The 22,632-nt window shown below is 37.1% G+C and overlaps 1 protein-coding gene across 3 annotated transcripts in view; it reads left to right on the top strand.

Moving 5' to 3' along the window:
• The window catches only part of plch1 (phospholipase C, eta 1), a 54,912-nt gene that overhangs the window by 27,825 nt on the left and 4,455 nt on the right, over positions 1–22,632 (top strand). For 2 of the 3 annotated variants that reach the window (XM_086261806.1, XM_086261805.1), the window contains exons 9-22: positions 3,950–4,121; positions 7,215–7,322; positions 9,091–9,249; positions 9,973–10,035; positions 14,029–14,123; positions 15,635–15,732; positions 15,828–16,007; positions 18,672–18,779; positions 19,439–19,563; positions 19,775–19,859; positions 20,626–20,772; positions 21,184–21,263; positions 21,406–21,465; positions 21,958–22,348. In XM_086261806.1, coding sequence (XP_086117932.1) covers positions 3,950–4,121; positions 7,215–7,322; positions 9,091–9,249; positions 9,973–10,035; positions 14,029–14,123; positions 15,635–15,732; positions 15,828–16,007; positions 18,672–18,779; positions 19,439–19,563; positions 19,775–19,859; positions 20,626–20,772; positions 21,184–21,263; positions 21,406–21,465; positions 21,958–22,348 — 1,871 coding nt within the window. The remainder of the gene's footprint in view (positions 1–3,949; positions 4,122–7,214; positions 7,323–9,090; positions 9,250–9,972; positions 10,036–14,028; positions 14,124–15,634; positions 15,733–15,827; positions 16,008–18,671; positions 18,780–19,438; positions 19,564–19,774; positions 19,860–20,625; positions 20,773–21,183; positions 21,264–21,405; positions 21,466–21,957; positions 22,349–22,632) is intronic. The other variant, XM_086261807.1, reaches the window with a different exon arrangement.

Here is a 22,632-nt window from a genome sequence, read left to right as displayed (position 1 = left end):
TTCCAAAACAGAGCTACCTAGATCACTTAAATTACACAATTGAAAGCATATGTGTATGTTTGTGTATTTATACACAAGCACTCCTATATATTCAAATAATTTTTTGTTACCACTAGGTAACAAAAGTTCAACACTGCTTTAGCATCCTGGAGCACTTCTGTTGTCTTTTGTACGTGTTTTGAGTTTTTATGTGCTTCAGAGTTTGTACGTGTTTTGTCTCTAAGGGCCACCGTAAATATACTTTTATTTATTCACGCCACATAAAATGTAATAAATAAATCATATAATACAAAAACCAACTATTCACATTTCAACTTTTAACTATTTAAAATTTTCAGCTTTTTCCTTTTACAAACTTAAAGTGAAACAACACAAAACACTGCAAACCACAACACAGTTAAATGTAAATTATAATATGAAAACAAAAAGAAACATGCATATTCTCTGTCATATAGGCCTGCACGAATAAACTTTCTGAATCCTTTATCATCCGCAACTGAAAATAGTTGTGGATGATCACTATACCTTTCTAATGTGACGTTGTTGTCCCTGGCTCTTTCTCTCTCTTTCCCTCCTGCTCTGTTCCTGTGCTACTGAGTGTAACTACCGCCCCTCCCCCCTCACCCCAGCGTAAAGCACAAGGCTCGCATGCTGACTGAAGCAGAAACAAAGTGCGAGAGAGGGTGAGAGAAAGAAAAAAAACCCCCCACGGCTCGCGATAAGGAGCCGGCTCGCGTCGTTCACGTCAAAGATCCGGCTCTAAGAGCCGTTTTGTTCGTGACCGACACATCACTACCTATTATCCCATTATTTTAGTGGGGGAGAAAACAGCTTTGAATACTAAATGGAAATTATGTTTGGCTTATTTATCCTTCAGTTTACTCACTAACATGATATAAACATAATTTCTGTTTTTCACACTGTTATAACGAAATATTGGTGATTACAATGAAGGTTTCCCCAGAAATGTTTAAATACGAAGTTGCAGAAAGTAGATAATTAGAGAACACTGTGATTCCTGGCACTGAATAGCACCTATTACCCAGCCATCTGTTTAGCAGCACTTCCTCTAGCTCCCCGAGGAGCCACGGTTTGTCTCTGTCAGGTCCAACATTACCCAAACAAAGTGTTGAATGATGCAGCTTCCTGCTGCCACATTGGCTCAATTTGACATCCAGTATTGCAGCTTCTTGTGATGGCAGCGATTGTGTTATAAAACCATTTATCTGTTTCTAATAAAGACGATATTGGAGTACCCTCAGTTTCTGTAAGTAAACAAAAAGTGTGACTACATTTGGCAGCATGTTGAAATGTTTGGTAAAGTTAATTAAAAGTTGTATGCCTGTTCTTTAACTTATTTTCAACTTAACTTTGTTCATTTTTGAGACATTGTTGGCAGAAATATACAGCTATTTTAAGTTTAAAGGGAACAGATTGACGGCATGTCCTATTCAGAGTTTGCCTGTAACTGTCTACTTTAAACCTTTAAAATTCATGATACATGTTCTATAGACCTGTTTAACTACTATGCTACCTAGCTGGATCAAATATTTGTAATAATGGGTCATTATCCGTTTGCATTGTTAAACACCGTCTGATCAGTTTTGCAGCATTTTGCGTACTCTGAGCAAAGAGTATAGCCCCTACACATCAGAACATGTCTGCCCGCCTGAGGTAGATGTATCATTTATTCAATTAGATGTTGGGATGTTGTTTTTCTTAACGATGGAAATAATACCATGATTATCCACTTACGTTTTTTCTGTGGTTTTTCTTATGGTTCTGAGCTGGTCAGTCCATTCGTTTTTCATGAATGTACTAGATTGTTTATTTGGCCACTCCTGAAGTTTTTGCTGCCCTTTGCACTTTGCATTGCATTTTTTTAACCTCTTGCACTACCATCTCTTTAGGCCCCATATTTGAAAATCCCCCCCCCAAAAAAAATAATGTACATAAATGAATTATCTCCAGGATTTTCCTCTAACTGTTAAAACCACCCTGAAATTGTTTAATTTTGTTTTAGTTACTTTTTGAGCTTCTGTAAGTAATTCTTAAACAGGTAATGTCATGGCACTGGGTGATCCAGTGTTTATGTAATTGGACCTGTTTAATTCCGATTCATTTAATATTCTAAGGTTTAGTTTCTGTTTGTTGTTGTATTTTTGCTATGTTTAGTATTTTTTTTTCTCAATTCAGGGGCTGCATCCTTCTGAGGCCGCATTTGAAGGCCAATTACGTCATAGCGACGCAACGAAGGCTGTCCCAATTTGAAGGCTGCTCCAAATGTGGCCGACAGTTATTGTTTGGCTTTTTTTCAGTGTTTTATTTGTTCCTGAGTAAATCCGTTTGGCTGAGATTAAAATCATAGTTTTCACACAGCTAAATAAACATCAAACAGAAGACTGATTAAACAGAAGTGTGAGATGGTCGAGAATTTACTCCAATATCCTGTTATAGTTTACATAGCAAGGAGCAGACGGTTGAGTTTATTAAACTCCACCGAGACAGCGGTGACGCAAATCTGAAGGCTAGACCGTCCCATTTCACAGCCTCGCACTTCCGGCCTTCTTGGTCTTCAGAAGACCAGGCCCACATAGACCGCGAAGGTCAGGTCCTCGAAAGGATGCAGCCCCTGAATTGAGACACAACTATTGTTTACATGTCCCTCTCTTCTCTCCCCATGCGGGTAGTGGTTCTTTCCATCTGTTTGTCATCCTGTCAGTGGATCAGATTATTTTATGTTTGTGACCATTTACTTGGGTACTTTGCCTTTTGTTCCTGTTAATTGTTTTCTTCTGAGTTTGGTTCTGTGTTGGTGAGTCCTTTTGGGTCCACAACTCTGCCTCTGACACACCTACAACTGCAGTTATGAAAGATAATGGATTTTTATTCATTGTTTGATTCCACTGTGGTGTACAGCAGCAAAACTGAAATAAATAAATAAATAAATAAAAGTGCCTTTATCCAGCAAGCTATGGACCTGTACTGAGTACAAATCAATAGTTTAAGCCATTAATGACCCAAGAAATAAAACAAAGATTTCATGATGATGCGCTCTAGTATAAAATAAATGTTTAGTATTGTCATGTGAAACGTGCCAATTATGAAAAAATTACTGATCCTAATTAACTTAAGTGTTTATAATAATAATGACAGCAAGAACAGACTAATAAAATCAATGTCATGTGCTTTATTGCTCTCTTTTCTCTCCTGTTGCCATTTTCACTTTCTATATTCAGTAAATTTTTTATCATCAGTGCCACCTGTTAATGAGATTAATGGGCCCGAGGCTATAATGAAAGAGAGTGAGTCTCTGCTCTCCCGCATCACATGCGCGCACACACAAACAGGCACAAGCACACATTACGCAGTTCATTGGGCTGCCTCGGTGTTTCACCTGGGAGGAGCTGCTAGATGTTTGAAATGAAATGACTCTCTCTCTGTTGTCTCTTTTTGTCTTTAGCTCTTTGGCAGAGAACTAGTGCCTGCGTCTGTGTCTGTGTGTGCGTGTGCGCGCGTGCTCATGTCCCTGTGTGTGTTGTTCATGCAAGTGTGTGTTTCAAGGATCAGAGGTGTGAGTGAAAGCGAGGCTGTGTCCCCTGAGGGAGAGCTGTCAGTCTGACAAACCTGACATTTGAGCTGTACTGCTGTGTGGCCACAAGTCATTTCACCTTTTCTAAATGAAAACACACACACACACAGCCCACTGACTCGCATACACCATGCCATGCCACAGAGGTGCAGCTGTATTTTTATGATTTACCTCCTCTTTGCTCTGTTGAATTGAGGTGAGAAATGGGAGCACAGTTTGAAATGTGATTTATGATCATGTCAGCAGATCCATCTCACTTCAGTCCATTGATTTCGTTTAAGGCACATTTTGAGAGTGTGGACAGCGTTTATGTAACTTAAAGAAAGCTGAGTATGTGTCTTGTTCTTTTTTTTAAAGGTATCCAGTGATTCTCTCCATAGAGAACCACTGTAGCATCCAGCAGCAAAAGAAGATTGCACAGTACCTGCGAGAAATCTTTGCAGACAAACTGGACATAGGAGATGTACTGAGTGGAGACTGCAAAACATTACCCAGTCCTCACAGCCTGCAAGGCAAGATACTCATCAAAGTAAGAATAAGTCTAAAGTGGTTAGACGAATGGAAGATGGACTGACAGTGCATGCTTTAAATGAATGAATGTCTTACTGAATTCAAATATGACGTGTCAGTTAGTACACTTGTGAATAAATGCAACTGCATCAGCTCTCCTCTCACTTCAGTGAACAAAGTAGTGTGCTGAGCATATGCCAATTTTACTTCATGTGCACGAGTTCAGAAGGTACTGCAAGGCCACTAACTATTTCCAATAAACAGATGAAGTGAAGGAAGAGGAGCAGGGAGTGGGAGAGGGTGTGGAAGTGGTGCAAAACTAGGTCAATGTATTAATCATAGGCAAGAAAGAGAGAAGAACGAGACGCTAGTATATGATGAGTGAGGCTTTAAGTTTTGTTATCTGCAAACACAAAAGTCTGCAGAACTGCTGAGCTCCAGTTTAATGATTAAATTATTTTAGTTTTCGAGGCAAAATTGATTCAGAGGATCAAATCTTCTTCAGGGTGCTGGATCAAAATATAGCCTTAAAACTTTTGAAGAGAATAAATTATTTAATTGCAGCCCAACCTTGTGCCGTCTTTATGCTTTTTCTGAGATGTTGGTACAATTTTGCCTTGCACTTTATTTTTTTTGTGCTTGGATGTGTGAATATTTTTTAAAATAACCATGACAACTAATTGTAACTAGCAATGTTGAATTGAAAAATATTTTATAATACAACCTACCACATACAACATCACAACAAATCTTTGAAATATCAAAGTTTATCATCCTTATTTATTTATTTGTATTTAGCAAATTGAAAACAAAGAAAGCCCAGTTTCTTGTACTTATTCAAGAAACTCAATATATTGCAATTTTCCTCAAATGACAGATCATAATATAAAATTTTTAATTTTTAATAAATTTTTTCATGAACTTAAAATTAAGTTATCTGAGGCTTGTGACATTGCACTTTGTCCTGCTGTAAGCAGCCTGTCAGCAGATAGTAAACTGGGGTCATAAAGGGATGGACATGGCCACCAACGATAGTCGGGTAGGCTGGGTGTTGGTACTTAGGGGCCCAAAGTGTGCCAAGAAAATGTTCCTCACACCATTCTATCACCAGCAGCCTGAACCATTGATACAATGCAGCATTAATCCATGCTTTTATGATATTTACACCGATTTACATTTCTGATCCTGCCATGTGAATACTCCAAGAGAAATCTAGACCTGTCGGACTATATTATTATTATTATTTTTTTAGTCCAGTTAGGTGAGCCTGTGTAATGTTTCCTGTTCTCAGCTGACAGGAGTGTCATCTGGTGTGATTTTCTGCTGCTGTAGCCCATCTGTTTCAAGTTTGACATATCATGCATTCATCCAAAAAAGTTGTTATATGAGTTACTGGTGACTTCTTTTCCACTCATATCAGTCTGGTCAGTCCCTCTGACTTAAGACATCCACAAGGCTTTTTTTTTAAACCAGAAAACTGCATATTTTCTGTGTTTCAGACCATACTCTGTAAACTCTAGAAATAATTTTATTGGAAATTCCAGACCAGCCCATTTTGCACCAACCAGCAGGTCAAAGTGCACCTTTATTCCACATTGCAATGCTTGGTTTTAGCTTTAGCAGATGTGCAAATGCCATGTGCATATACTTAAATCTATCCATGCATTACTATTGGCTGGTGAGATATTTGAAGTTGACAGATGTACATAAAAGAGTGCCTGGTTAGTGTACACAAATGTTTCCTTTAGGGTAATTTTAATAGTTTTTAATTTGGCATGTGACTGTTGTAGTTTGCATCTTAACAGCAGCCAAGGTAGGCTTCTTACCATAGTATGCTTCATGATAATTTTGTATTATGTCATTTAAACATGATTGTTTTGAAGTTTCTTTTAAGCTTGTTCACAGTACACCTCAATGTGAACAAGCAATAACAAAATATACTTACCAAATTTTTTTGAACACACAAAATCTTTTGTGTATTACTAAACTGGTGTACTTCCACAGCAATCAGATATATTCTTCAGTCGATGTAATCATATAGATAAAAGCAACAATTTAGAGTGACCTTACAATGGATGTTGCACTTGCAAGTTTATCTAAGAACATTACCATGTCTATCCTCACAAGCTTATCTGTTTAGAGCAATAGCCTCTCCCAAGATGCAGGAAAAGTGTCCAGCAAAAATGATCTAAAAATTGTGGTTGATCTAAAAAGACCTGAGACCCAAGATCCTTATCCACCAGTGCAGTAGGAGTTGCCCAGAGACCCCAAGAGAGAGTACAACAAAAGCTTTCACCATTTGTTGGATTTTTTAAAATATATATAAGAATGAGATATAGTGCAGCTTATCTGTAATGTTGAAGAAGGTCTGCATTGTTCTCTGTGAAAAGAAAACCTGGATCTGTCTTATATGGTCAGATGTCTGCAAAGTTAAAGAGCATTATTGATTTTCTATAAAGGCCCTTTGCTCCCCCATCTTTTTTGTCCCTCTGTTTGAGAGGCTTTCACCTTTCTCAATAAACCAGAGGAGCAAGAGCAGAAGAGGCCAGACAGTCACAAGACAATGAAGAAAACTGGCGTAAAGATTTTTGACAGTCACAGATAGATAGAAGGAAAGGGGATGTATTACTTGCTGAAGTGAGGGCGGTGATGTACTGCAGTAAGCATAGAGTATGCCATTGATAGTAGAAGAAGACGCTTAGAAAATTTTAACTCCCACTCACACCTCCAGAGTGGCTTACTAATGGGCTTCCACTGTGTGCTGAAAGGAGTGCTCGGAAAGCTTCTCAGAGACTCTGCAGATGACTGTTTAGAATGTATGTGATTGCACATATGTGTGTCTTTTGTTGTTTTCTGTGCTTATATCCTTTAATTTTTTCCTGCTGAATCTAGTAAAGCATCTTCAAAAATTAGGAGGATGCTCATTATCTGCCTGTATATATTCTGGAGTCAGAGATATTGAATTGTGCTGTGTTATTCTTGGACTATCTTAGAAGTCCAAGCAGAGTGGGTGTTCATGTGTATAAAAGGGATGAGCGATGCATTTAAGACATATGCATGGGTCAAATGTCTATCCTCTCATGTCTTGGTCTGTGTTTTTTTTCCCATGCAGGGAAAACGCCTGCCTGCCTATCTGTCTGCGGATGCTGAAGAAGGGGAGGTGTCCGATGATGACAGCGCTGATGAAATTGAGGACGACTTCAAGCTCAAGAGCAGTAATGTAAGAGAGAGGAATAAATCTATGAATGATGATGTGCACACACCGAAGCATGAACCCTCAAATTATCATGTCCAAATAGACAAGTTTTTTTGCATTACTTGAAACCTTCTTGCTTGTTTTCAGTTAGATCCTGTCATAATTTCTTGACTTTTTTTGTATCTATGCACTTAATATATACATCATTATGTTGGTAACAGTATTATAATATGATGATAATATGATTATGAGACTGTTATAATATGATGCAAACTGCATATTTCAGTTCCACATTAATAAGAAAAATTAAATAATGTAATATTACTCAGGTAAAACCACTGTCGATACAAGATATTACTTGGATTTCAGTTGAATTTTACTTTGGTAATTAACTTGTCATTTCCATGTTATTGCAGTCTCATTTCTACGTTGTTATCACACTGTTACCATATTATTACTGAGCTGCGTGTAGGAAATGTCTCCAGATAAGTTTCTAAGCCACACTTGTTTGTACCATGAAAATCAAATAACCAGGTCAAGTAACATTGATTAATTAGCGATGAACTTAAATTATGTCAAAACATGATGTTGATAAATTATTTATCTTAATTCAAAATGAATAACAAAAAATAATAACAAAAACAACAGCCTGTCAAAAAGCAAACAGGCAAGCAAACAAAAAACAAACAAACAGTTTGCAGTGAATTAATCCCAACCGCCACGTACAGGCACCATAAACAGAGGTTAGATAATGAGATCTAAATGGTATTGTTGTTCTAGAGGTAATGACTTCAATAATTTTTGCTTGCAAAGTTTTAATGATCGTCATTGTTGTAATGTTTTGGAATAACCGGTGCTTAATCAAGCAGGCGTAGATTCAAGTCAAAAGTAAACAGAAAAAAAAAATACTTTAAATGCACTTAGTACTCAGCCTGCTAGAAAATATGTCCAAGAATGCCATTAATGCCAGCTTATGATAACTGCTCTTTAGTTTTCCCTGAGCTATTTTCATAGCTATTCTTAATCATCATCATATTGTGATACAATAGTGCCATGGTCCTCCTTACAATGCTTAAAAGAGGACAAGACTCTTCCAGATGGTATAGTTGTGTAACCAAATATGGCATCATTATTCCACATTTAGCTGAGAGGCACGAGGCTGCAGATGCCACTTCAGATGATCATTGCCAATTTAAAACGGGAGATGGCAGGTTTCCACTGATGGGAGGTTTTGTATTGAGCTCATAAAACCAGTTTGCTTTCACAGCAGTCACAGCTGAACATTACAATAATAGTGTGGTGTAAGTTTTGTACAGTAATGATGCATCGGATTTGTAAAAAGGTGACTTGCATGGTCTTGATTACTCAGACTGTTTGTAAATATTTATTTTTATTGTCATTTTGAATGGAATGATGCACATACTGAGCTCCAGATATAATTCACTGAGAAAATTACTCATTCACATTCAGCCATTCATTCAGCAGGTGTACAGTTTTATACAAGATGGAGATGTTTATTCATTATCATTATCGCTTATACACTTCTGACCTGTGGAAAGGAAATCGATACTCCTCAGATATACACAAGATTATATGTGATTATATGCAGTTATCATCTTCTACTTCTATTTCTTGCAAATATATGGCACTCTGTATACAGGTTTGATTTATAGCAGTTTGGTGTTGCAATTTCAGGTGCTTTGCATTAGCGATAAGGTGTGCTCCTGCTTCAAAAAGGCATTACTCTACACCACACTGAAAGCGTTTTCCTTTTGTCTCTTCTTTCACCTAGGGCAATAGTCACCACCAGGTGGTGGAGTCTCACATCAGAAAGAAACTGGACTCTCTTTTAAAGGAGTCTCGGATCGGAGACAAGGAAGACACTGACAGCTTCAGCATCAGAGCTTTGCTCCGAGCCACACACCAGGGTCTTCAGAAGAATCTGCGGCAGGTAAAGTTCAAGGCGATGTGTGGGGATGAGTATGGAGGAGAGTTATACTTGTTAACAGATGAAGAGAAGAAATCAAGGGGATACAACTAGGCCATGGGATTAGTCATGGAGGGGGATGGAGAAAATAAAGAGGCAGACTAGTTACTGCACCAAACACACTAACCAAATACATGAAAACACAGAGACACACACATCTGTCTGAAGGATCTTATGTTTCCACCCACGTAATCCAAATTCATCCAAAGGCTGTCAAAACAGACTGAAAGTGATGAGAAACTAAATGTCTGCAGTGTTACTTAATATTTAATTTCCCTGCTTGCCTCTCGTGCTATTTTTAGAAGCTTCAGTTTCCTGACAGTCATTTTAATGTAGTGGGTGTTGTGCATCGGGGTTTCCTATTCATTTTATTCTACTCATGGTTGGCTGGTGATACCCTTCACCTCATTTTGTCACCACACATTTTTACTTATTTATTTCTAGGTGTTACTTACTGTACTTCTTTTTTCTTTTTTCCCACCCACTTATCAGTTGTATTGTGCTGTACTGGCTAATGCCTTTTATATGCATCTCTTGAGATTTAGGGTTTAAGTGACTCACTTGGGTGCTAATGTGACTGTTATAAGATTCACACCAAATGATTCTCATGCACAAATCTAAAAAAGTGCACGTGAACAGAAATATGAAAGCCTCTGAATGCATTTTTTTTTTAAATATATATTTTAGAGCTCCAGAGGGGTTCTGAAGAAATCCCAAAGCAGATCGTTCATCACGACACTCAAACAGAAGGTAAGAAGCATAGAAAAGGAGGTGGCTTTATGTGCTTGTTTCTTATTCTGTCTATCTGGGGTCCCAAAATGTAATTCATCTTTGTTCAGCTTCAGGTTAGGTTGTAATCAGTTATTTTACTTCTTAGAATATTAAACCACTTTCGAATGATCTTTTTTGGGAGGGGAAACTAATATTCAGCAGGATGAGATTTTGTTTTATTTGAATGGCAGACCAAACTTGCCCCAAGAAATCAATGCTGTCTTTGTGCATGAAGGAAAAATGTGCAAGCCTGCACTAAACGGCTGAAATCAATGAGTCTCTTGTCAGAACAGCCAGCCTGACTGAATTCACCCAGGGTGGTGATTTAACATGCTCCATCAGCTCAACAGCAGAGCTGCAGTTTGTTGTATTTATACTGTGTTTTTGAACCCTCAAATTATCATGTCCAAATAGACATGTTCTTTTGCATTACTTGAAACCTTCTTGCTTGTTTTCAGTTAGATCCTGTCATAATTTCTTGACTTTTTTTTGTATCTATGCACTTAATATATACATTAAACAATCTGTATCACAAATAGAAATATTGGAGTTGTCTTTCAATGAGTAAAATGAAAGGTGTTCTTGGTTGACTGATTACACTTCCAGTGTGCTTGATCATCTTATTTTCATGTTATTGTCTTTCCCTGTCACTGATGGTTTGCACTTTTTTAACAGCATGCATAATAACACAACATGCTCTTATACGATCCATAATAATGACTATTATTAACACGTTCAGACAATGTTTTGACTGACACAAATATAAAGAAAACAAAATTGTAAAGCTAAAATTGGCTGCTTTTAAGAATAGCTTTTTTTTGCAATTGTTTTTCCATCAAAACACTAGTGACAATATTTAGAAATGTAAATAAATGGCATCTACTCTAACTTCCTTGAAAAATATAAAATTCAAAAAATGCATTTACTTATATTCTCAATGGAAATAATTGGAAGTCGTAGCATTTTTTTTTAAAAATAACAACTGTGCAATAATAATGGTGGTTAATAGGGTGGAAACAAGAAGGTAATAAGATGAAAATAGCAAGTTATTATCACTTGATTACCAAAATAATTTCATATTATTAAATAGGTATTATCTTGTACCAACAATATTTGCACCACCGTAATATTACCCATAATATGGAAACCAATATATGCTTATTAGGCAAAACCAGTTAGCAACAGAATATCATTATGTTGGTAACAGTATTATAGCTTCAGTTTCCTGACAGTCATTTTAATGTAGTGGGTGTTGTGCATCGGGGTTTCCTATTCATTTTATTCTACTCATGGTTGGCTGGTGATACCCTTCACCTCATTTTGTCACCACACTTTTTTACTTATTTATTTCTAGGTGTTACTTACTGTACTTTTTTTTTCTTTTTTCCCACCCACTTATCAGTTGTATTGTGCTGTACTGGCTAATGTCTTTTATATGCATCTCTTGAGATTTAGGGTTTAAGTGACTCACTTGGGTGCTAATGTGACTGTTATAAGATTCACACCAAATGATTCTCATGCACAAATCTAAAAAAGTGCACGTGAGCAGAAATATGAAAGCCTCTGAATGCATTTTTTGCACGAAACAAACTAGATATAGAATGTTAACTAGTCAGATTTTACTGTAGATATTGTAACTGTCATGTATGGCTGGAGCAGTCAGGAAATGGACCCAAATGCAGACACTTGTGCACGGAAAATAAACTTAGAACGACAGCTTTTCTTCTTGCTAGAGGAACATCCTTCATAACATAAATTTACAGAAAAACAAACCAAAACCCTGAGAATAAAACTAAGAACAAAACACAGGGCAACTAAAAACATGGAGAGACTCACAGTACATGAGGAAGTATGACATGCCAAACGGCAAAGGAAAACACAGGGCTTAAATACATGCGGGAGTAACGAGGGAATAGGAAACGGGAGGGAAACACAGCTGGGACTAAATAGATATAAAAAGACAAGGACACAGGACAAGGACTATCAAAATAAAACAGGAAACACAGGACAGTTGAGGACAGTGCAGACTTCACAAGGGGACATGGTTGACAGGGAAGACAGATCTAAACATAGATACAGAACTAAACCTAAGAACCAGGAATCCAAAAGACACAGACTTGATACTGAGGAGACACAGGGAACATGGAACACGGAGCACAGAACAGTAACCAAGAGACTAGAACCTAAGTAGCAATGAAATCAAAGACTATATAATAATACAAAATATAAAACACTGGGTCACCGACTGTGTGGATCTTCTTATATTCTCTGTGCTACGCCAAGCCTGACTGTGTTAGTGCTGCGTTGTATTCACTGTATATAAGAAAAAGACCAGCTCTTCTTCTAAGCAAGAGCTAGTGTTACACAACCTTAACACTAAATTTATACCAGCTCATCAAATAATTACAATATTGCAATGCATTTTAGGAACAACCCTGAAAATGAACATAATTGTTTATGAACACTTCTTTAAAATAGTTTGGAAAAAAAGCCACACAACTTTAAAGCCTTCTTGAAGGTAGTGCTTACCTCAAAGCTGTTATGTTAGACTACATATGTTTTTATTAAGCAGAGCTTTAATTTGGTGCAACCTTGCCACACTGTTTGCTCTATTTCATCATCAGAGACTAACTGATAAGCATCACTTACAAGAAGTGAAACAGAAGCAACTGCTGCTTTCTTTTAGTTGAAAGCTCCTTTTGAAGTCATTTATAGCAAATGCTAATGTAAATGACACTTTATGACACATTAAAAAAAACAAACCCCAGAATTTTTAACTCTGGCACTAGAGGAATGGTTAAGCTTAGTTTCTGACATGTTAAATTCTACATAAAGAGAACGGTCCCTGCACACACCATAAACTAGTGATGCAAAGTTTTATGAGTAATCACCTTTATCCTTCGATTAAAGATTTCCATCTTGATGAGAGTAGTCTCATCCATTGAGCACAAGAGGTCATTGAATATTTTAATGAGTATGGAAATTATGTGAATCTAAGTTACGGCCTTTAAACTCGTCATCTCCTTGAACAGTGCTTTTTACCACCATCATCGAAACATTAAATCAACAAGTATGCTTTGGAAAAAAACGGTACTTCCAGCTAACGGTAGCTTAGGAAACTCATAGAATCCATGTTTTTGTGATGGTCTATGCCACTATGTTAGTTTTTTCTTTGTCACATACCTTTGAATTATAATTGTAGATATAAAGCATACTAATATGCATATACAAATTTTAATTTTCTTTATGGTAAATTTCTCCTATAGAGTGTGGCCGACTGTAAAAAAAAATCTAGTGAAACTGATTACAATGCTTCTCAGTTCTTCAGCATGATTTCAATTTACCATGCATTTAACGCAAGTTTGTGTCAGTTTTAAGAGGGTGGTGGTTTTTGAAAAGATTCCCTAAACATTTCCACATTCCTCAGTTTGGTTATTTCTCTCTTTGAATTTCTCTCTCTCTAGCCATTCGCTTCCTTTTACCTTCCTCATTTTCCTCTACTGCCCACACACATCTACTCTTCATTCTTTTATGCCTCCCTCTTTGCATTTTGTGCACCCTCCCACGTGTGTGTATATATCTGTTCACACATGGGTGCAAGTAATCTGCTGGTAGGCAGCCTTAACCCTGTAATTACTCTTAGAACAGACTAGCTAAACGCACATCAAAACTAAGAAAACAGAAAACAATTTATTCAAAAAAAGTCTCGCAGTGATTGAGTATGCTATGTATGACACATCCACTGGCATGCACAATCACACACTCAAACATACTGCAACAGCCACAGTGAAACGGACTTGCTGAAAAAACACTAGTGACAACTCGTAGGCATAAAGAACGTGTGCTGTGAGAATGTAGGTGGCTTTATGGATATTAGATATGTTTTTGTTTATACTTTTTATTTAGAGGGCAAACCTTTACAGTAGTGTAATTGTGTGTTTGTTTACATATCTCTGTCTCTTCACTATCCAGAGGCACTCCAAATCCAGGCTGACATGCCAAAGCATGGACAAGGAAGAAGATGGTCAGGAGAGGTCTGGGAGGGAGGCTGGAGGACAGTTCAACAGGTGACCTTTGAACCACTTCATCACAATACTGACAATCTCTGACAGCTGAGAGGTTGGATACTTGCTGACTGCTGGGAGCATGAAACAATCCAGGTCACTGGTAGTGCCATGCAAACACTGAAGCTTCTCCAAACAAATATTGTATGTTTGCTGGAGAAGACTTTGTTTTTGTGGAGAAAAGATTATGTAGAAAGTTTAAGGAGTCAAATCTGGAGCTACCACCAGCATCAAAGATTTTTTGGGTGACTGTATTTAACAGTCACCCTTTTCCACTTTTCTCAAATTTATCTGTAATGTTGAGCCTGCATTTTACTGACTTCCTACAAAAGCCCAATAATACCAAAGGTCTAGGATGCATGAAACTGGCGCCATAACAGAATGCATCACATAATAATAATAATAATAATAATAATAATAATAATAAACCATCCCACAGCTCATATGCTTATTAACTTGTAGTCAAAGATGGATATTTTATTCAAAACCATAATTATAAACTTTGATCATTTATTTGGCAAAATTGTTGATGCCACATTATTTGTCAGAAGAAAAACTCAAAATATTCAAAATACTTTTCCTGACCTTTCTCTAATTCCAGTATTGCTAGGTTTTTTGCCTTCACTTATATCATATCAATATTTTGCATATTTTTCACACCATGTTACCTGTCACTAATGAGTGGTCTTACAATTCTTGTTTTCATCTGCAGTAATAAGTGGTAATTATTACTGCTATATCATTATTGAGAAATAAATGATGCAGGATTCTAATGTTTTACTTTCATTTCTGCAGTCCCCCATCTATCCTCTCAACTCATTATGTACTAAAAATAACAGAGGAAGGGGTGTTAAAATGACATAATTCAGTGTTATTGTTGCCACTAATTTGGTCTGTATTTTATTTAGAATCTGAAAGGAATCATACCAAAGTAAATTGTAGTATTTCCATTTTCATCCTCAGTTTGAATATAGTCCACTTCTTTTTCAGTTTTATGTCCATGTTGGTCTTGTTTCCCCCCCATTTCTATTTGAGTCAACACTGGCAAAAAAAAATGTGGAAATCCAGCTTTGTTTTCCTTGTTCAGCGGCTGTCTGCAACTAAGACCTTTGTCTCTCTTTGTTCTTCCAGTCTCTGTTGCATATTCATATAGGCATGTCCCAGGGAACTGTCACAATACAGATTCCCGCAAGCATGTGTCTGAGTGGCTGACTTTTTTTTAAGACTGCGGGTGCATGACAGTGTAGTTGTTTGTATGTGGGAATCTGAGTGAGTCTTCTGCACTGCATATCCTCTGGTCCCTATTAAGTTTTTTGCATTTGATGCTCTTTTCCTGTGGTTTCCAAGTTGCCTCCAGTGGACAATCTTCTATCCTGCAATGCTTTTCTCATATAAATACTTTAATGGATGGATGAATGTTCAAGTCTTAACTATCCTTTTTATTCCATCTGCCTCGATGATCTCACTTTGTCATCTCTGTCCTCTTTTTAAAATCGTTCATCTGACTGTTTCAGGTGTTTAAGAAAGAGGAAGACGATGAAACTGAGCAGAGATCTGTCAAATCTTGTGGTGTTCACCAACTCTGTTGCCTCACAGGAGTGTCTTAATGAAGGTGAAACACCAGAGCTATGACATATGCACACACAAGCAAAATGCAAGCTTCATATTAAGGGCAACTTCTTATAACAACTCCTCGTTTTTCTTCAGGTACTGCAGGTGACGTTCTGTCTTTCAGTGAGACCAGAGCACAGTCTCTGGTGAATCACAGAACAGAAGAGTTTCTGGCTTTTAACCAGAGGCAGCTGTCTCGAATTTATCCCTCGGCATATCGCATCGACTCTTCCAATTTCAACCCTCAGTTCTACTGGAATGTGGGTTGTCAGTTGGGTAAGATGACAAATTAGAGATCTTATTAGGTTCTAGAAAACTCTGAGAGCTTTAGAAAACACAGCTGTTTAAAAAATGCCATACTCCTAGTTCAACATACTGACTGGAAGGGTGTTTTGTTGATTCTTGGCTGTTTTAATCTAGAACCTAAGTATCCTTGGGCAAGACATTGGGCAAGACCAAGTTGCTCTCTGATGCATGCATTGGAGTGTGAATGTTAGATAAAAGCACTTAGGAAGAAAAAGTATAGACAAAAAGGACACATGGGTGAATCATACATGTTGTATAGAGTGCTTCGAGTACTCAAGTAAAGAAGGAAAGCAAGAAATAGTCTATTTATCTGTCATACATTAACACTGCTTAAAAAATGCATGAACACATACAAATCAGCTTATCGGTGGCCTTCGCTTGATATAATTTGAAATGTAGTTATTTGTGAAGAGATAGGAATCTTTCTTGATCTAAAACAGTTAATTTCTTTTAAGCAAAACAAAAACAGTTCCATCTAAAGAACTGTTCCTGTAATTATTTTAAATTTCTATAGTATCATATACTACCATAGAAGACAGAATTCCAATATACTCTGCAATTTCGCTTTTTTAAAGGTGTTTTTCTTAAACTGTTAAACTATTTGTCTATGCAGGCTTTCAGAACCCCATCTTTGCGTTTGAAACACTCACCATCTCTGGAACACTCTCTTTATGAGTTGTTATGTTGCTATTTCAACTGTTTTGAGTTGAAATAGCAACTCAAAACAGTTTATTATTTATTTATTTATTATATTTTATTTTATTTTATTTTAGATTAAACAGCGTAGTCAGTCATTTGTGACCCTGGCCATACATCTTTGAAACATCTTCATCAACCTTTGAAGTCATATATATATATATATAGATAGATATCTTTCTATCTATATGTAGATCGATATATATATTTGATGTGTTATTTTTGTACTATTTTCAACTAAATATAAGGCTAGACTTACTGTACTGGGAAATTATTGCAGTTTATCTGTATTCATGTTTTGACATTATTAGTGCATAATGTGGACTTAAAAATGCAGACTTGCAGATCGGGTTAGTGAGCAAAAGGCAACATTCATTAGGGGAAGCCAACAGAGCAAATGGCATATGAAAACAGAACCCCAAAATCCAACCAGGGAAACTACTCAGGCGGATAAACAGGACAAACAGACATGTCAAAGACCTAAGGCAAACTGAGGCTTCAATACACACATGAGGTAATCAAGCGAGGTTGGACACAGGAGGGTGACTGAAACATATCCATGATAGCAAGAGAGGGAATGTAAAACTAAATACTAGGCACACAAGACCAGAGATGGGCAGTAACGCGTTACAAATAACGCGTTACTGTAATCTGATTACTTTTTTCAAGTAACGAGTAAAGTAAGGGATTACTATTGCAAAAACGGTAATTCGATTACCGTTACTTTCCCATAGGAACGCTGCGTTACTGCGTTACTAAAACTGTGATTTTTTAGCCAGAATGTCTCATGACAGTGACGTAAGCGAGTGCGCCGTTTGTGACAACAGCTGTGTGCAGATCAACAATGGATAATATATCGAGTGCAGGAGAGAGTATGAGCGTGCAGCTTTTAAAGCGTGGAAGTACTGACCTTATTTTGAGTTTGATTCCATAAAAAGTGGCAAAAACATTAGTGTCCGTTGTGCGTGGGAAGAAAACTTCTTTTTACAGTGAAAAAACCCCCTAAACAAGCACCGAGTGTGCAACGACGCAATGGGAAATTCACTCGCGGATTCTTCCACTGACCGCTGCGGCACACCTGCACCAGGGTAAACCTCCGCCTACCCCACTCCTGCTTTACAGGTGAAAATAGAGCAAAAGGACCGCTAGTCTTTGACTTTATTTATTTTCTGCTGTGTTTTACTTGCATCTAGTTGAAAGAGTGAGTGTAAACACAAAAAATATTTTATTTTATGTGCTGGAATGTGCAGAAAATAGGTTTAAATGTTAAACTAATTTATTCAAGTCAGAGAATGGTGCATATAATTTTATTTTTGCTTGATGCATAAAGTTAAAAGATTAAAACTGATAAAACAAGTTAAAAAAAGATACTTTTCCATTCGATTACATTTTGTATGATGGATTATGCAGAAAAAGTAGAATTGGGCTGAAAGATCTATCGCTTTATCACCTATTCAGGTTGTAAATTGTGTTTTTAAAAAGTAACTAAGTAACTAAGTAATTAATTACTTTTGAAAATAAGTAATCAGTAAAGTAACTGGATTAATTTTTGGGGGAAGTAATCAGTAATTAGTTGCTGATTACTTTTTTCAAGTAACTTGACCAACACTGCACAAGACCAAGGCTACCAAAATAAAGCAGGAAATAACCCCCCCCCCCCCCCCCCCCCCCAAAAAAAAAAAACAGTGACAGTGACACAGAAGGGAAGGCCAAACATAAAAAAGCCTACACAAAATTAATCCCCACTGAAACCAAGAATTCATATTACAGATAATGATCAAGAATAAACTAACTAGCTAACTAAGAACCCACTGGAGCATTAAATAATAATAAAAAAATGCTAAAGATGAAAATCAATTAACATGATATGTTTATTAGATTAATAATAATAATAATAATAATAATAATAATAACTATTATTATTATTATTTCTTTTAGTTGCACTCAACTATCAGACAGAGGGGAGGATGATGCAGCTGAACAGAGCCAAGTTTATGGTGAATGGAGGTATTGGATATGTCCTCAAGCCTCCTCCAATGTGTAAAGGTACAGCAACAAACTCACTGCAAACTCACAAATAGGTCAGCATTTATAAAAGATTATTTGTGAATAGCATTAACTGATAATTAAATCAGTACCTATTTGTTTTTCTTGTTTCTCCAAGTCCCAGGATTATAGTACATTATACATTACATTGTACATTATAGTTGGAATGGAAACATGCTGGAACATGTTAAGTCAGTGTTCATTGAAGAAAGCATAATAAGAATTTAACTGTAAGAGATATTAACTAAAATTATAGTTTCAGTGCATGTTTTGCTAGAGCAATCAGAGGAAGAACTTTCTGATCATGTTACATAATTCAGCATAATGTTTGGGAACTCTGCTGTGTTTTTAACATGCTGTAAGTTTGAGATATCCTTCTCTTCACCCACCTCAGTTCATTAGAGAGATTTCATTTTACAGTACAGCATTGTTTGCTTTATAATTATCTATCCAACTGGGAGTTAGCTGCATGACACGAGAGAGGCACTGATGAATTTTTTAGCAGGCTTGCTTCAGATGTAGTTTGCAGTTCTAGTCTGTACAATTTCTTTACGGTTTACTAAATGTGTGCAGCATGAAAGCAAGTCATGGATGTTTTTTTTGTATTTACTGCTGGAATTAATCAAAGTTGGTGCGCTGCTGTCTGTTATTCCCTCTAGGCACCTTCAACCCATTCTGTGATGATCCCCTTCCAGCTTATCCCAAGAAGCAGCTCATTCTCAAGATCATTAGCGGACAGCAGTTGCCCAAACCGCCAGATTCCATGCTGGGGGACCGTGGAGAGGTAAAAACATACCAAAACACATCCTCTGTTTCCACATTCTCCATCTGTCATCTCTTCTCTCCCTCTCTGTCTCTCTCTTGTTCTTACACGCTATTGCACACATTTGGACAATTATTTGACTGTTTAGATCTTCCAGTTGCTCTCTTTCTTAATATAGCCAGGGTCATAAAATGAAATACAATTCATTTCATTGCTTTTTCTCCTCCATCAGATTATTGATCCTTTTGTTGAAGTGGAAATAATCGGTTTGCCAGTTGACTGCTGCAAGGAACAGACCCGAGTTGTTGATGATAATGGTTAGACACACACACAGACCAAAAATTGCACATTTCTACACTGACCTAACCTGAACTATATACAACGAGTATAAATTATGTAATATAATATTTTCTCATAACTGTTTTACATGCTTTTGTGTAAAAAGGATGAATGTGGAATATTTGTGTATGTGTGAGTTTTGTTTGCTTATATTTTGTGTTTTACAGTGTTCATACTATAGAATAAAATGCAAGTATGGCATGCAAAAAAAGCAGATAAAGTCACAGGTCTTTTCACCTCTATCATATTCTGGTAATGGCATTGTTGTAAAAAACAGAGCAAACCAATGAAACAATGCCACAGATATTGCATTTTACTCTGGGCTGTGAAGCACAGCCTGGATAAAAAATCAGATTAATTAATTAATGAAACAATGGAAGCAAAAAGGCGTGATCTTCGAGTGTCACCCCAAACGTGACTCCACAGATGAGAGCACTCTGCATGGGCAGGGAGAATGCCTCCTCTGGGAAAGGTTATGAAGCCCGGGAGCTCAACAGTATTATATGATCAGTGTGAGATCCTACCTTTTATCGACGGAAGTCTTGCAGTGTGTGGGTGTGTGCTTTAACGGCATACTAATGAAATGGATAATAATAATTAAATTAAGCTTACTGTATATATATACACACACACACACACACACACACACACACACACACACACACACACACACACACACACACACACATATATATATATACACGTATATATGTATATATGTATATATATATGTTCTTTCTTCAGGTTTTAACCCAGTATGGGAGGAGACTCTGACCTTTACACTTCACATGGCTGAGGTGGCATTGGTGCGTTTCCTTGTCTGGGACCATGACCCGATTGGAAGGGACTTTATTGGTCAACGGACTGTTGCTTTCACCAGCCTGATGCCTGGTTTGTGAAGACTCTGTTTTACATATTGTACTTACTGTGCATGAATGACATAAACATAAGTGAGGACAAGGTTGTTACTTATGGCTAGAATCAATATAGTACTAGGATAATTTTCCCTTTGTGGATTAGATGGTGCTATTGCTAAGGGATATATCATCTCCTGGTTGTATTAGGTAAACCATGATTTCATGTAACTATATAGTGAAAAAAAAGTTATTTGTCAGGTTATCTTTTTACTCTTTTCTTTTCTTTTTTATCTTTCCTTTCCTTTTCTTTTCTTTTCTAAATTTGGATCCATTTGAATTTCTTTTGAAATCCTGAAGATCACCCTGCATCATTTGATAACATCTGTTATCTGTGTTAAACACACTGTTTAGCTCACATGCTTTCTCTCTTCATCTCTAACCACAGGTTACAGACACGTTTACTTGGAAGGGCTAACTGAAGCTTCCATTTTTGTGCACGTGTCAGTGCATGATGTCTATGGGAAGGTAAGTGCCCTATACGCCTGGGGAATCCCCTTGTTAGCCTTTTTCATCAAGTGACACATTTTTTTTAACAGGTAAACAGAAAATTGCTTTTTTCTCAACACACCAGTCCATTTAAGCTATGCTCAATACTTTGTCTTTCTAGTGGAGCCCTCTAGTGCTGAACCCCAGCTTTACCATAATGCACTTTCTAGGATCTAATAAGGTATACCCGTTTACTAGGGTCTGTGTGCTGCTGCATGAAAAAGCAATGCATGATGCAAATGTGCAGTCTGGCTTATCTTCAGTGACTTTTTGTGTGTGACATTTCAATTGACTGAGTCATGCAGTTTACTTACAAATTAAGCTTTCATTCAGATTTTTTTTTTTAACCTGTTGTTGTCTTATTATGAGAGTACATGTAATTATTTTTAATGTCAGCATGTGTGCACAACCAAACAACAGCTTTTTGCATTTTGTTTGCTGTGGTGACTAAGGAGTAATGGTGCCATCTATAGACAATGTTCATGAAAGCAGGTAGTTGTTAACTGGTCATATCCAGTACATGCCAAACCTCTCATCGTTTATATAAAATTCCACATCAACATTTTAACTTCAAACTGAAATGTTGTAATGAATTTAGATTATTTTAGATCGACACACTGGTTGATCAGGCATTACTTATACATTTTTCTTCTTGTTTGGCTCTTATCCTCAGAGTAATCAGCTACGAGGTATCCGAGGTTTCTTTAACCGTTCTTCCAAGTCCTCCGTTGATACAAATTCCAGTGGTCCTCGAAAACGCTCCATCAGTGATCACCTCCTGCGACGCACGGCAAGTGCCCCGGCAAAGGGACGGAAGAAGACAAAGATGATGCTGTCAGAGTCAGTGGCTTCAATATCAGACCATAAGAATGGCACAGGTGCAGCTGCTGCAGGAGGAGAGGGTGTGTCTGGGAAGGAAGGAGGGATGGAGAGACGTCTCCAGCCTCGAGCCCCACTTATTCACAGGCCGATCTCCATGCCCTTAGACAAACTTCTGCAAGGGCAGCTTTCCATCTGCTCCCCAGACAAAGAACAGCATGACATAGGTGCAGACACTATTATTGGTGGGTATTTTCCATTCATCCTGCAGTCAAAGATGGAAATAAATACAGAAATTATATAAATTACTGAGAAAATTGAACCATTCTAGTTTAAATACCATCATATGAAGACCCTTGAAAAGACTGTTTTTGTGACTTGGCACTATTTAATTAAAATTTAACTGAATTAAATATATTTGTAAGATTCATGATCTAATATCAGACACTAACACATATCAGGCCACAGCAATCTGTGGCAATAACAACAGAGTCAAAATGTGAAACATTTAATTTTTTAATGCCTTGTT

Source organism: Aulonocara sp. 'chitande type north' Nkhata Bay, linkage group LG14, assembly GCF_057382095.1.
Source record: "Aulonocara sp. 'chitande type north' Nkhata Bay isolate Kocher_YH1m ecotype deep benthic linkage group LG14, A_spYH_male_GT1.1, whole genome shotgun sequence".
Lineage (NCBI taxonomy): Eukaryota > Metazoa > Chordata > Actinopteri > Cichliformes > Cichlidae > Aulonocara > Aulonocara sp. 'chitande type north' Nkhata Bay.
This window is presented reverse-complemented; position numbering and strand designations above follow the sequence as displayed.